At 39.2% G+C, this 14,231-nt stretch overlaps 1 protein-coding gene across 5 annotated transcripts in view; it reads right to left on the reverse strand.

The window, feature by feature from the left end:
• Window positions 1–14,231, reverse strand: part of ATP11C (ATPase phospholipid transporting 11C) — a 193,266-nt gene that overhangs the window by 36,745 nt on the left and 142,290 nt on the right. For all 5 annotated transcript variants that reach the window (XM_031944856.1, XM_031944855.1, XM_031944854.1 and 2 more), the window contains exons 21-23: window positions 8,116–8,218; window positions 5,036–5,181; window positions 1,415–1,474 (exon numbers count right to left, since the gene is read on the reverse strand). In XM_031944856.1, the coding sequence (XP_031800716.1) occupies window positions 1,415–1,474; window positions 5,036–5,181; window positions 8,116–8,218 (309 nt within the window). The remainder of the gene's footprint in view (window positions 1–1,414; window positions 1,475–5,035; window positions 5,182–8,115; window positions 8,219–14,231) is intronic.

Consider the following 14,231-nt stretch of genomic DNA (forward strand, 5'->3'; position numbering starts at 1 on the left):
CCTTTTGCTGCATCATAGCTAAACTGGGTTACCTGAAATGATCCCTAAGGTTTTCATCCAGAGCCTCTTCCCTATTTGTCAAAATATCCTAAAAGGAGGAAAGCTAAAATGCTCAAGGTCTTGGTTCGTGGCCACCAGAACAGATACTGCTCTCTGCAGCTAGCTGTGTTGGGGGATGGCAGGGGCACCACATACCATAAGTCATGACACTGCCAACAGCTATTTAGGTGTGTGACTCAGCTGACACCACAGGGCTGATGATATGGCAACTGGAAAAGCACCAGCTGCAATGGTAAGGAGGCAAATTTGCAAGGAAATCTTTCGCATTGGTTTTGCCTTCCTCCTCTGTAGAAAGGATCCTGAGGCCTAGCGCCCAATCCCACGAACCCGTATATGTCCCTAAACAACAACAAAAACAATCTGCTAAGGAACAAAAAAAACCCAAGTTCCTACCTTAGGGAAGCAGAAACAAATAACATTCACCTTGGAAAGGTAGAAGCTTTTTCAGATGTTTATGGCAGTATTGCAGGGTTTCTTGCCAGAATCAGTAAAGAAGGCACAGACAGACCTCCGAACCTTACTAGGGCTACCCAAGACAACCACCAACACTCTTCCGTGGCTTAATTAACATGCAAATTTGCCTCTCCTTTCCCCGCTCCAGCTATAGCTAAAATATAGCTACCACAGGGGCGTATTATTTTGAGTTATCATTAAAGAACAAAAAATAACAATAGGGGGTTGGAAAATTCGAATTACCTTCAGACAGGTATTTATCTGGGAACCACAGTTAAAATGGAAGCTCTTTGAGGGCAGAGACTTTTTTTTCCTGCTCTTTGTATCCCCAGAACCGTGCCAGACACATAATGGGTTTTTAACAGATGCTCGCTGAATTGAATTGGATTGAGTGGTAAACAAGACTGAGGATGAACGTAGTTCTAATCTGTTCAGTGGAAATTTATCCCCAGCAACAAATTTCCCAAGGCAGTCCAAACAAGAGGCAGTGGCTAGGCGGGACTGGATTTAATGCAGCATTAAATTGTAAAGTATTAGGATTATCAGAGCATGTTTTTAATTTGGGTTTTCAATATTGCAAATTATGGAAGAATGAGAAGGAAAGCAATCAAAATACTGTCTTACCTCCTACCGGGTATATCAAACAACTGTCAAAAATGAGGCTTGACGGTAAAGGAAGTTACTGGAGCAAAGATAGCAACATTTGCTGATACCAGAAATCATGCAGAAAATGACAACTTTTAAAACTTTATGGCTAATAAACAATGACATTGATAAGAGTTCAGCTCACGAGTGTGTTGAGAGAACAAGCCTCTCTTGACATTTTCCCTACAAGTAACATATGATCGACTAATGGAAAATCTGGCAAGAGCAAACCACGCAAGACGATACCGTAATGTACCTGTTGGGAGAAGCCACAGAAGAACTGGTACAAAAACTGTGGAAGGATGAAGCAAAGGTTCTGAAAAACAAAATGAAAAATTGAGTGAGGAGAGAAGCATTTGCCCTCTTTCTGTTGGATCTCTGGGCCTGTGAGACATCTCTAGTCTGAGTAGTCAATATTTTAGCAGTATCACACTGAAACGACTTGATAGCAAGAGACAAATCCACAATCAAACCAGCTTCCGGATCTCAGTGGAGCTTCTCAAAAGGCCAGAGGTCAATGCCTTTATTTCAAAGGGTCAGGTTGACACAAATGTATGACAATAATGTATCTCCCGCTATATTATTTTGAAGCAATGCCTATGGCTCAGGAGTTAAGTGACTTGTCTGTGGTAACGCAGCTAACAAAGTATTAAGAGGCAGATTTCAAATACACTTATGCCTTTTCCATCATGGCAGATCCTCATCATCAAATCTGGAAAACCCATTTAACTTTTTTTGGCCTTCCCTTCATATCAGAGAAGAAGACTGAATTATTATGGTATTAAAAGATGAAATATGTTGATATTATACAATTTTATCTATCTAAAAAAAACAATTTTATCTATCTATATCTGTATGTACATATATGTATAGATATAGATATGTGTGTGTGTATATATATATATATATATATATATATATGTATACATATATAGATATAGATAAATAGATATGACAAATTTCAAATTTTCTAAACTTTTTCTGTGTCATCTGCTAGACTTTGCATATTATCTGTGGCTTCCAGAAAACCCCCCAAAATCCCCATTTAATTTCCTATGCCAACTCATGATATAGCAAAACCATGATGGGGAAAGTCATGATGTGGAAGTGAAAACTTTATGAATCTCCCTTACTCTGAGGACAACACTCAATCAATTACAATATTCTCTCGGAGCGGTCTTGCTTAATTCAGTTTAAATCCTGTTTGCATTCTAGTGAAAAAATGGGCATATATCTCAAAAAATAGAACTACTGGACATTCACTGCCCATAAGAGAATGATGTTAGACTCTAAAAATCACTATTAAAGGCATGGATTGCAAATGGAGATGTTAGTACCAAAACCAAGGAATCAAAAGGGAGATGAGTCTTTTGGATGCTGTGATCCTCCCCCTGATGTTTTACTGCTCTCATTAATCCACTTCCATTTGCAACAACTTTTCACCAAAGAAATTTTTATATCACCCTGAGTATATATCTATATAAAATGTATATAGAAATCAAGTATTTTTGATAATAAATCATAATTCTGAGACTCCCGTATTCAGTCATGAGATCCCCATATAGGGTCATGAACCACAGTTTAAGAAACTGGGGAATAGAGTGCCTGAGAGGGAGAGTGGAGGACTCATGAGCTTGGAATTAGGAAGGATGTTGTCAGTTGTTTTGGGGACCCCTCCCCAGCCTTGAATCATTTAATGAAAAAAGAGAGGGGAATTAACACCAGACTCTGACAACAGGAGGTTTCCAAATTCCATTTTGCCAACTGCCAGTCTCTGGGCACATTTCCCTAACGGTTGAGATTTGATGATGGTGAAAGAAAGGAGTGATGCTAGGACAAGAGCCTGAGTGTCAGAAGCAGCTCTGACCCACTGGACGCTCAATGAGAAGGGACAGCTGCAGTATCATGGAGACAGAAGACAAAGTAGTTATAGCCTCCCTGCCAGGTAGTGAGTTCCAAGGTGAAGACTGAGTAGCTGGGAGGGCTAAAGCCAGTCAGATAAAGGGGTCTTCTGCTATCCTCAAGTACATTCCATGGCAACCAATACTAATACTATTCGCAGACTAAGCAAACTATCTTCTTTCTCCCTGGACTTTTGCAAATCTCATTCTCAAATCTTTAGATTGACCACAAATGAGTTGCAGGTTTAAGATAACATCCCAAATTGTTTTAGGCAACATTAGTAAATTATATACAAATACCCAAATAATATATGGCACTGTGGAGGTCTGGGTTCAAATCCTACTCCGATGCATACTATCAGGGTGACCCTGAGCAAATCACTTAGTGTTCTAGGCAGCTTCCTAAGACTACAAATTGCAGAGAAAGTCCTAACCTACATTGACATAGGGAGTTTCATGGGAATTTCATTTACTGAGGAAATTAAGAGTTCAATCTCTATATTTTGATAGTGAGGGGGAGAGAGACAGACAGACAAAAAGAGACAAAGACATAGAAACATAGAGAGAGAGAGAAAAAGAGAGACACATACACACAGACAGACAAAAGAGAGAGAGTCTGAAACAGGGTGGTAGAACATGATAGATATACATGAGGTATATGCAAATAAGATAGATAGGTGAGATAGAATAGATACTGAAATTGAGTGGGACTGAGATCAGTAAGAAGATGATTTATAAACTAGAGAAATTAGGTAGGTAGGCAATAGATAATGTTAATTTGTGGTTTTTTAAGTCAATATGGGCCCTTCCATTTTGACTACTGCCCTGAATCAGTGAAATTGAGACAAGATAATAAATTTGAACAGAGATATTTTATTCTCTTTCAACTCTTCCTGAAGAGAAAGAACTTTAGCTCTTAATTCTGGGCTCTACCACGGAGTACTACCATACAACTGCTTGAATTGTAGGCCAAAGGTCCAACTATATTCAATTCAATCCTGTTTTGAAGGACAAAAATATAACAAGCATACTCCTCTGACCCATCACCTTGTGAGAGGTCATTCAGGTACCATGTGCTAAATATGGCCTTCAGGACCATGGTCAGAGTCAGAAAAAGGGCCCTTTCGTATGGTTCAATATAGCCATTTTTGTGTTATTAGGAATAAACAAAAAGAAAAAAAAAAGAAAGAAAGAAAAAGAAAAGAAAAACCAAGATATACAATGCAACAATGTTTTCCCCTCAAACTCTTTCTCAAGGGACACAATCCTTTTTCAGTCCTCTACTAATGCTATCAATTCTCTTGTTTTGTTTGCTGCTGGGGAAGACAAAAGACCAGGCAGCAGGATTTATGTTGGCCAGAGCACCAGCTCCTGTCTATCCAGGGAAGAAAAATGACCACATTCATGAATTAGGGCCCTGTTTACACTGATATTCTCGAGGTTAATCATTTGTCTGTTATGATTAAAGCCATCAGAGTGTCAGAACGGTACACCTTGAATTTTGCAGCAGATCAATGAGATCAGTTAAAATTTGGGGGCACCGATATCTGTGATTAATACACGAAGGTATTATTTAAATGAGCAGATCGATCGATCAATCACTCGGCAAACATTTATTAAGTCTCTTCTTGAACCACTCAAGTATATGAATTTGCCAAATTCCTTCCCACTCCCCAATATCGACTATGATGGAGATAAAGTCTAAGCAGGATAGAAGAGAATAGCTTGGATCACTTGCTATTAATGTTATAAACAAACCGAATGTCCAATCTCTGGCTTCTGTTCCGTTACTGAAGCCCACTGAACATTATTTGTTATTGCAAAGCTGAGTAATGAGTCCAGTAAAAAGTGCAAACAGCCTATACTTAACAGATGTAGGTGGCAGAAAATATATTTTAAGTCAAACCTCTGCCCAGCCCGAAAGATAAAAGTGCTCTAAACATGTCTAGATAAATGACAAATACTTGCCCACATACCTTATAGAAGAAATACTGTACCAAGTGGGCAATTCTCACGTAGTATAAATGCCCATGGGCCAATAGCAGTTTTCTTAAGTGCTTAAACTTGGGAACCGCATAATCACTGTTTCTCGCAGCTTGGCGACCTTCTTTGCCTTTGATGCCTTTAAAAAAAAACAAAAAACAAAACCAAAACCACAACAGGTTATTGCCATGCAGTAAATATTCTGCAGAACATCAAGATATTGATTTGGGCATTTATTATGTCAAAATCAATGGCTACATTTTATGCTCTTGTTTCCGAGTTTAGCTTCTTCTTTGCATCCTTTCTTTGTCTGATCTCACAATTGAGTAACGGCAGTGGAAGCTAACCAGGAAAGGCTCAAGATTGGGTTGTTTTTAACTACATGCTTTCCAGCATGATGTAAAACCAAAGACAATAATTTATTTGCTAAGTCACCTGAGAAAGAACAAACTCTAACATTCACAGCTCATGCTGATGGCATATGTTCCAGTTTCCATTGCACATCCTGGTGAGGTCATTGGTTCAAAGGTTATTAGCTCCATTTCTGAGATGAGAAAACAGAGGCTCAGAGAGGTGATATTCTTGGGTAGAAGGGAGAAGAAGCCCAAACTCACATAAGGAGTTGGTAGGGAATATACCTATGAGCTTAGATGAGTTATGGATTTGCCAATTGTGGCACCTGGGACTTAAACCCTATCGTGATCCATGACACTTCCAACGAGATCAGAAATGCACAAAGTGTGGTCCAAGGACCCCTGAGGATCCCCGTGACACTTTCAGGAGATCCAGAAAGTTAAAACTACTTTCATGATTGCTCTCATTCAGTCATGCCCAACTAACTCTGTGGACCATACTGTCCATGGCATTTTCTTGGCAGACACTAGGGTGATTTGCCATTTCGGTCCAGATTTTCATGATACCAAGATTTTATTTGACTATTAAAATATTCCTCCTTTTTCCAACTAATTCTCTTCACATCCTTCAAATTCTCTTCATATACTTCAACCAAAGCATATGGTAACAGATTGACTGCAAAAGCAGATATGAGAATCCAGTTGTGTTCTATTAAACCAGATGTTAGAGATTTTTTGAAATACTACAACAATGCCACTCTTCACATTAATTCTTTAAAAAACAATTTTTTTCATCAAAATGTTATTTATGTTAACATGTAATGGATTTATTACCCTTCTGTTAAATGAATTAATCAATACTTTTAAATTTGATTTTAAGAAATAGTTAATAATGGTAACTAATAGTGGTAAGACACTGTGCTAATCTCATTTGAACCTTGAGGGGTGGGTGTTGTTATTTTACAGATCAGGAAGCTGAGGCAAATGTATGTTAAGTGACTTGTTCAGGGTCACTGAGCTAGTAAATGTCTTGAGATCAGATCTGAACTGAAGTTTTCCAGACTCCAGGTCCAATGTCCTATCCATCCATCAGTTTTTATTTCTATTATGGCAAACATCAATAGCTATAACCTACATAAAAAAGCACTTTGCAGAAAGAAGGGGCAAGGGAGTCTTCAAGGAACTTTTAGGACTAATTATAGGATGTACAATTCTTCATCTGTCTTTTAGAATCCTTACTTTCCTTTCAAGGGCCACCTTAGGTGCCACTTCCTGTAGGCAGCTAAGCCAAAATCCTTTAGTTTATATTGCTGCCAAAAGAACTTGCCTTGATTTAACTGTGGGCATACTTTATCGCTCCCTACAACGTAAGCTTTTTGAGGGCAGGCAATGGTTTTCATTTTTGCCTATCTCTACCACAGTGTAAAGTGTTTAATAAATGCTTTTGAATGGAGGGAGAGCCAAAAGGAGAGAGGAGTTAAACCTGAAATTGACTAGTTATGGAAAAAAAAATTAAAACCTCATTATGAAAACAAAACCATTATTAATTAAACCCTTCTTGTCTCAATTACTCTATTAGACCTTGTAGAGCTATGTAGAGCTTCAAGCTCTAGGGAATCTTCAATCTAAGGCCAAATGCAAGGATATACAATGACCTTACTCATTCATCACAGGATGTGGCAACTATGAGGTAGGAGAAAGAGTGCTGGATAAAGCACAACATCTGTCCTCCAGGGCAAAGAGGTGGCAGTGAGCAATGATATATAGATTGGCTGGTATGGCCAACGAGTTGCTTTGATTTGCTTACATTTTTGATATGAAGGGAAATTTTGCTTTGGGTAAGGAGGGGAAGTTTTTAGGAAGAAAAGGGTGCTATAAAAAAGGCATCAATAAAATGCATTTCAAAGAAAGTAAACCAGCCTTGGCATGAGAAGGCCTAGAATGGAATCCTTGCTCTACTATTTGGGTAAGTTTCAACCAAGAGACTCAGTTTCCTCTTCTCTAAATGGGAACGACAATGTCCATATTACCCGTCTCACAGGATTGGAAGGATCAACTGAAGTACCACTTGGGAAATATTTGGTAAAGCATTACATAATCTCTTTTATATTGTTACTATCGTGATTATTGTTATTACTGGTAATACAAACATATGTATTATTACATAAAATATAATATTATTTTTATTACATGAACCACAAGGAAAAGAATAACAAAAGACTTAAATGTAATAACCACTAATTTTTGGTCTGTTTTTGAATAGGGAAAATGATACCAAAAAAAATCTGAGGAATCCCCACTAAATATGACAACAAAGGGGGAGGGGGCAACTGGGTTAATGTCATTTCGTCCTAATATGAAAGACAGAAGGAATATCTCTTACACTGAAATATTTCAGTTGATTTTAAGGGCCCCGGTCAGCGTCAACTCCGGGCCAAGCTGGGAAATGGGGGCAGTTTTTCTTCATCTCTTCTACTGACAGCTTCTGGGCACACAGCCCACAGGCAGTTAGACCAGGCCCTTCCTATACACCATCACCCCACACACACACATGCAATCTCCTGGAGAAAAATCAATTAAGACTTGTTCGAACACCCCTTCAAGGTTGCAGACCACCAATTCAATTAGTGATGACTTAAGACCTCTACCCCGGAAACTCCACCGAGTGCGGGATATTAAAAGTAATTGTGAGAACGCTTACCAGAGAGAACACAGCTTACCTATCCCCACATGGGACTCTAAGATCATGCTAACATCATTAGCACCATCGCCAATGGAGAGAGTGATGGGGCTTCCTTTGATGTTCTTCACCATTTTGACAATCTAAAGTATTACATATAAAAGAGAGAAAAAGGTCAAAGTTGATGTAAGAAGTACAAGTGGAGACTCAGACCTGCATTTTAAGAGCCCCCTCACAAAGGGGTAGTTTGTGTCCAAACCTGGCCATTTCTAATTTTCAGATGTAGATTTTCAAGTTGGCGAGAAAGGACCCTCCAAAATCCATCCTTGACTCTTTATATGTAATAATTGTTTAAATTCCCAAATCCTATAGACGACATACATATCAATACTTTTTCTTGTTGTACATATGGTTCTTTTCTTGGTTTCCTCGATGGTTTATGAACTGTATCACTGGAAGAATATTAATTTCCATTAGATTGGAACTCCATGGAAGCCAGCAACTGAGTTCATGGATTACAAAGATAAAAGTCACAGGGTGGTTCCTCTTTGGGAGGATATAGAAAAGAAGTGCCCTGGGGCACCTCGTTGGGGCAGTGGACAGAGCGCCAGCCCTGAAGTCAGGAGGACCTGAGTTCAAATCTGGCCTTAGATGCTTAACACTTCCTAGCTGTGTGACCCTGGGCAAGTCACTTAACCCCAACTGCCTCAGCCAAAAAAGGAAGAAAAAAAGTGCCCAGGGTGAGAAGGCAAGGATGGGTCATGACCTACACCAGAGAAGGGCGAGAGAAAAGGAGAACATCCTGAAGAATCCAAAGATGAAAGTGTGATTTGGAATTAATAAGCAACAACCTGGCTGAGGCTGTATCGAGGATAATTTAGAACAAATCAACTGAAAAGTCAAAATGGAAATAAGGGAGCTCTTCTTCTTTCCTCCCACCGCCCTCCGTGGGTACTCTCATCTCCCTCAGGGGCAATGCTCACCACATCAATTGCTAGTGACCAGATCTCTATTCAGGATCAAAGAGAAAATGCTTTGGTGTTCTCCTGACCTCCCCCTCTACCTTTCCATTACATCTTCAACTCCCCCAAGTATGATGTAATCCACTAACACTGGTCTCCTTGCCATTCCTCAAAGAGGACACTCCAATTTGGTGCCTTTTCACAGGCTGTTCCCGTGCTTTCTCCCCACATCTCAACTTCCTGCTTTCCTACAAGACCCAGCAAAAATCCCACCTTCAACAGAAAGACTTTCAATTCTTTCTCAATTCCCTTCATTCTATTACTTTTCCTCTAGGATTTTCTTTCTTTCTCTCTCTCTGTCTGTGTGTGTGTATATGTATATGTATATGTATGTGTATATGTATATGTATATGTATATATGTATGTATGTATACTGTTCATAGGTACTTATCTGAATAGTCACCTCCCTCAATAGACTGTGGGCTCCTTAGAAGCAGGGACTCCATTTCTTTCACTTGGTATCCCAAAGGGCTAGCCCAGTGTCTGGCACTTAGTGGATACTTAATAAATGTTTATCGATTGACTGGGTCAGGAACACATTCTCTGTTTCTTCCTCCCACTTGGCTTGTAAATCAATTTTTGTTAAGTTAACAAACATGAAGGTGCTACTTGATACATCTTATAGATATCACCCCTCGCAAAGATAATTTCCCTTTAGAAAAGGAATTCTTCAAGGCTATAGTAGGAAACATGAAGGTAGGTTTGATGGGGAAAGGAGTGAGGAGAATAGTCCCTCCCACAGGTTCTTCCCCATCTTCCCCATCAGTTTTGGGAAATGGTTTGCAGGCTGTTTCCAATGGGGCCTAGCACAATACCTTATACTCAGCAAATCTGCACTGGGTTTTTGAGTCTACCTCGTGCAATAACGGTGGCATTCTATACAAGCAAAGACCATGTTCCAGTTCCCCAGACCCCTCTTCCATTGCTCTGCCAGAGCCAAATCACAGCATGTCAGGGCACCCCTAAGAAGATGCCGCATACGAATTTTGATAATAGGGACATGAATTCTGGATGCCCTGCTCAAAACTCCCAAATGTGGTTATTTCTGATGGGCTGATATAAGTCATCAGGTAAAGGGCATTTTAAGAGTTGGCATGATTTCTCTGTCTGATTAAAAGAAATGAAATCAGTTCTCCCCAGATCTAGAGGGATGAGGAATCATATGTACAGGGCTGAGACTGGCTGCAACCTTAATTCTGACCCAAATTCAGTGCCTTCACCGATACTAAACGGCACACTCAACCCCATTCAATCACAATTAAGACATGAACTCTGTGAACAAAACCTGACGAGTGTACCTCCCATCCAGGCCCCCTACCTCTCCACTCCCTGATACTCACTGGTTTTTAAATGGCTCTGGGCTTCAGACAGCCAGTGATTTCATCACTTCTTAATTGAAAGTTCAGACTTTGGAGGAGAAAAGAGGATATGAGAAGTGAACAGCTGACTACATGAATAACATGATAGAACAGAATCTGGTTTTCTAGACCATGGGATAAGGTAGGGTAGGCTCCTACTGCATATCTCAGGAGAATGCAGAATATGTTTACTAATCTGATCAAGACAGTTTGAAAATGAAATAGAGGAGAGAGAAAAGTGCTCAGATAAAACTGTAAAACCAGACGGCATAAAGGGCCAAGTACATGGGGGAAAAGAAAAATAATACCCAAAGACGTAGCAAATAATTCACAGGGGAAGATAACTGGGAAGAAGGTTAGGAACAACACTTGTAGCCTGAGATATCGATAGATGAATGCCACTTATTTGATTAGAACTATGAAAATATAAACAGAAGCAAAATAACATAATGAGGCCGCTAGCATGAATCATCACTTACAAACACATCTGTGCTTTGGTCAAAGGATACTACAGAGGGATTTTATAAAAGTATGGTGAAAATTGATTATACTACAACATTATGTGGGGTATATCTGTAGATTCCAGACAAGAGCATGAGTCAAAAACAAAAAAGTAAATACAATTTCAGAAGTTACACTGGAACTCAATAGAACAGAAATTCCAACTGAAATGACAGTGAAAGGCCATGCCTTCTTGAAAACAAACAGTTACAAGAGATAGAATACTAGAAAAGCAAAGCCTACCGATAAGGCAAATTTCTAAATGTAAATTTTCAAGCCAGGATGCACAAGCAAGTGTAGAGAGCTCTGGAGGGAGGACAAAAGGAGAGAAAAGCAGAGGCAATGAATGGTGCCATGAAACCATACTATAGACCAAACAGCCAGATGGAGAACACAAATGATGATTTCCTAATAAAGATCACAAGGCCCAGAAAAAAAAAGGCAAGACACAGAAATTTTGGAGGATTTCAACCATCCTAACATCTCAAAATTTCATGTGGCTAGAAGCCACACATTTATTCTGGCTTTCATCTCTTAGAATGCAGAGGAACCAATGTAGTAATTTGCTCTCCTGGATTTACTCCTACAAAACAAGTGGGAAAGCAGTAAGATCAGTTTAGAGTTCCTACTCCCCATCATAAAAGGAAACAATAGGATCTAATCAGATAAATATGGAGGATTTGAGGAAAGTGGATTTTTAGAAAATATAATTTTAAATGATCCCAATGAGGAATATAAGGGAAAAGCACTTAAGGAAACCCATGTGGCCATATAGGGTACTGTGCAATGAAAAAAAGGCATCATCCCCAAAGATGAGTCGCCAAAGGAGCAACATGCCCTTGCAAAAATAACATCCCAAAAGAACCCACATGTGCAAGAATGTTTGTGGCAGCCCTTTTTGTAGTGGCTAGAAACTGGAAACTGAGTGGCTGCCCATAAGTTGGAGAATGGCTAAATAAGTTATGGTATGTAAATGTTATGGATTATTATTATTCTATAAGAAACAATCCGCAGGATGATTTCAGAGAGACCTGGAGAGACTGACATGAACTGATGCTGAGTGAAGTGAACAAAACCAGGAGATCATTGTACATGTCAACAACAAGATTCTACAATGATCAATTCTGATGGACGTGGCTCTTTTCAACAATGAGATGATTCAGGCCAATTTCAATATATTTGTGATGGAGAAAGCCTTCTACATCCAGAAATAGGACTACGGGGACTGAATGTGGATCACAACATAGCATTTTCACCTTTTTTGTTGTTGTTAGCTTGCTTTTTTTTCTTTCTCAATTTTTTTTCTTTTTTGATCCGATTTTTCTTGTGCAGAGTGATAAATGTGGAAATATATTTAGAAGAATTACACATGTTTAATCTATTGGATTGCTTGCTGTGAAGAGGGGGGTAGAGAAGAAGGGAGGGAGAAAAATTTGGAACACAAGGTTTTGCAAGGGTGAATACTAGAATGTATTTTGAAAATAAAAAGCTATTTTTTAAAAAATAAATAAATAAATAAATGATACTCCAGAGGCAAAAGCCCACAGCAAGCTGACACAAAAAGATATTAATCAAAACTTTCTGAAACAGACTTTTAAGGCAAATTTGAGGCAAAAAAAGGGGAGGAAAGCTTTCATTTTCCAAGAAAAAGGATCACTGAACTGGAAAGAGTAGAAAAAAATAGTTAATAGGCAGTGTGCTGGAGAGGAAGGGTATGTCTGGGGCCACTGGCCAAAACCAAACTATAATGTACTGGGGAAATGTTTAACACAATAAATATACAACACAATAGATAATGCTAATTTGTGGTTTTCTAAGTCAATATGTGCCCAAAGGCATCCATTTCTACTCCACAGAGTTTGAGTTTGCTGAGCACAGGACAATGGATTTAGGGTCTTGAGTGGGGAAGATTTGGGTTCCAATCCTGCCTGAATGACTTATAAGCTGTGCCACTAGATAAGTTGTTTAAATTCTGTACTTCCATCTCCTCCTCTGCAAAATGAGGGGGTTGAATCCAGCACATTTTAAAGTCTTTTCCTGCTAACTTGTGATCTATGATCCTAGGAGGTTAAGTGAAGAGTTTTGGCCTCAGGTACAAAAACCATACAAGCCTGTACAGAACAGACTGGCCTAAGTGATTTGTTGAGTCACTGTCAACCATCATCTTTTAAAGATCTAGGCAAAGCCATTCTGGAGAGCAATCTGGAATTACGCCCAAAAAGTTATCAAACTGTGCATACCCTTTGACCCAACAGTGCTACTACTGGGCTTATACCCCAAGGAGATACTAAAGAAGGGAAAGGGTCCTGTATGTGCCAAAATGTTTGTGGCAGCCCTGTTTGTAGTGGCTAGAAACTGGAAAATCCTCAGGAATCATTGGATTCATTTCTCAGAGAATCCAATGATTCCTGAGAGAAAATGAATGGATGCCCATCAATTGGAGAATGGTTGGGTAAATTGTGGTATATGAATGTTATGGAATATTATTGTTCTGTAAGAAATGACCAGCAGGATGAATACAGAGAGGCTTGGAGAGACTGTCATGAACTGATGCTGAGTGAAATGAGCAGGACCAGGAGATCATTATATACCTCAACAACGATACTGTATGAGCATGTATTCTGATGGAAGTGGATTTCTTTGACTAAGAGAAGATCTAACTCAGTTTCAATTGATCAAAGATGGACAGAAGCAGCTACACCCAAAGAAAAAACACTGGAAAATGAACTGGGAACTGGGAAATAAACTGTTTGCATTTTTGTTTTTCTTCCCGGGTTATTTTTACCTTCTGAATCCAATTCTCCCTGTGCAACAAGAGAACTGTTTGGTTCTGCACACATACCTTGCATCTAGGATATACTACGACATATTCAACATATATAGGACTGCTTGCCATCTAGGCAAGAAAAATTAAATTAAAAAAAAAAAAGATCTAGGCAAGCAGGACTGGAAAAGGGAAAATATCGGTCCAATTTGTTTAAAAGGAAGAGGAAGACCACCAGGCTTAGCGATGAAAAGTTCATTAGTGACCATAGTAATTATGGGGGGCTTGGACTGGATATGTGAATTCCAGTTGTTAAGAAATGAACAGAAGGCTTGCCATGCAGTGCTGAGGGCCCAAGTGATATATTATACAGTGTGTACCACATCCGGCAGCATAGCTTTGCATTTGGCTACAGTGATATGCTATGGCTTTGGAGGAGAAGCAAAGAAGGCAGAGGGTAAGGATGACAAAGAGTCATAGATTAACTAGGTTCGATTGCTAGAAGATTAAG

The sequence above is a fragment of the Sarcophilus harrisii genome, chromosome X (assembly GCF_902635505.1).
Source record: "Sarcophilus harrisii chromosome X, mSarHar1.11, whole genome shotgun sequence".
Taxonomy (NCBI): Eukaryota; Metazoa; Chordata; class Mammalia; order Dasyuromorphia; family Dasyuridae; genus Sarcophilus; species Sarcophilus harrisii.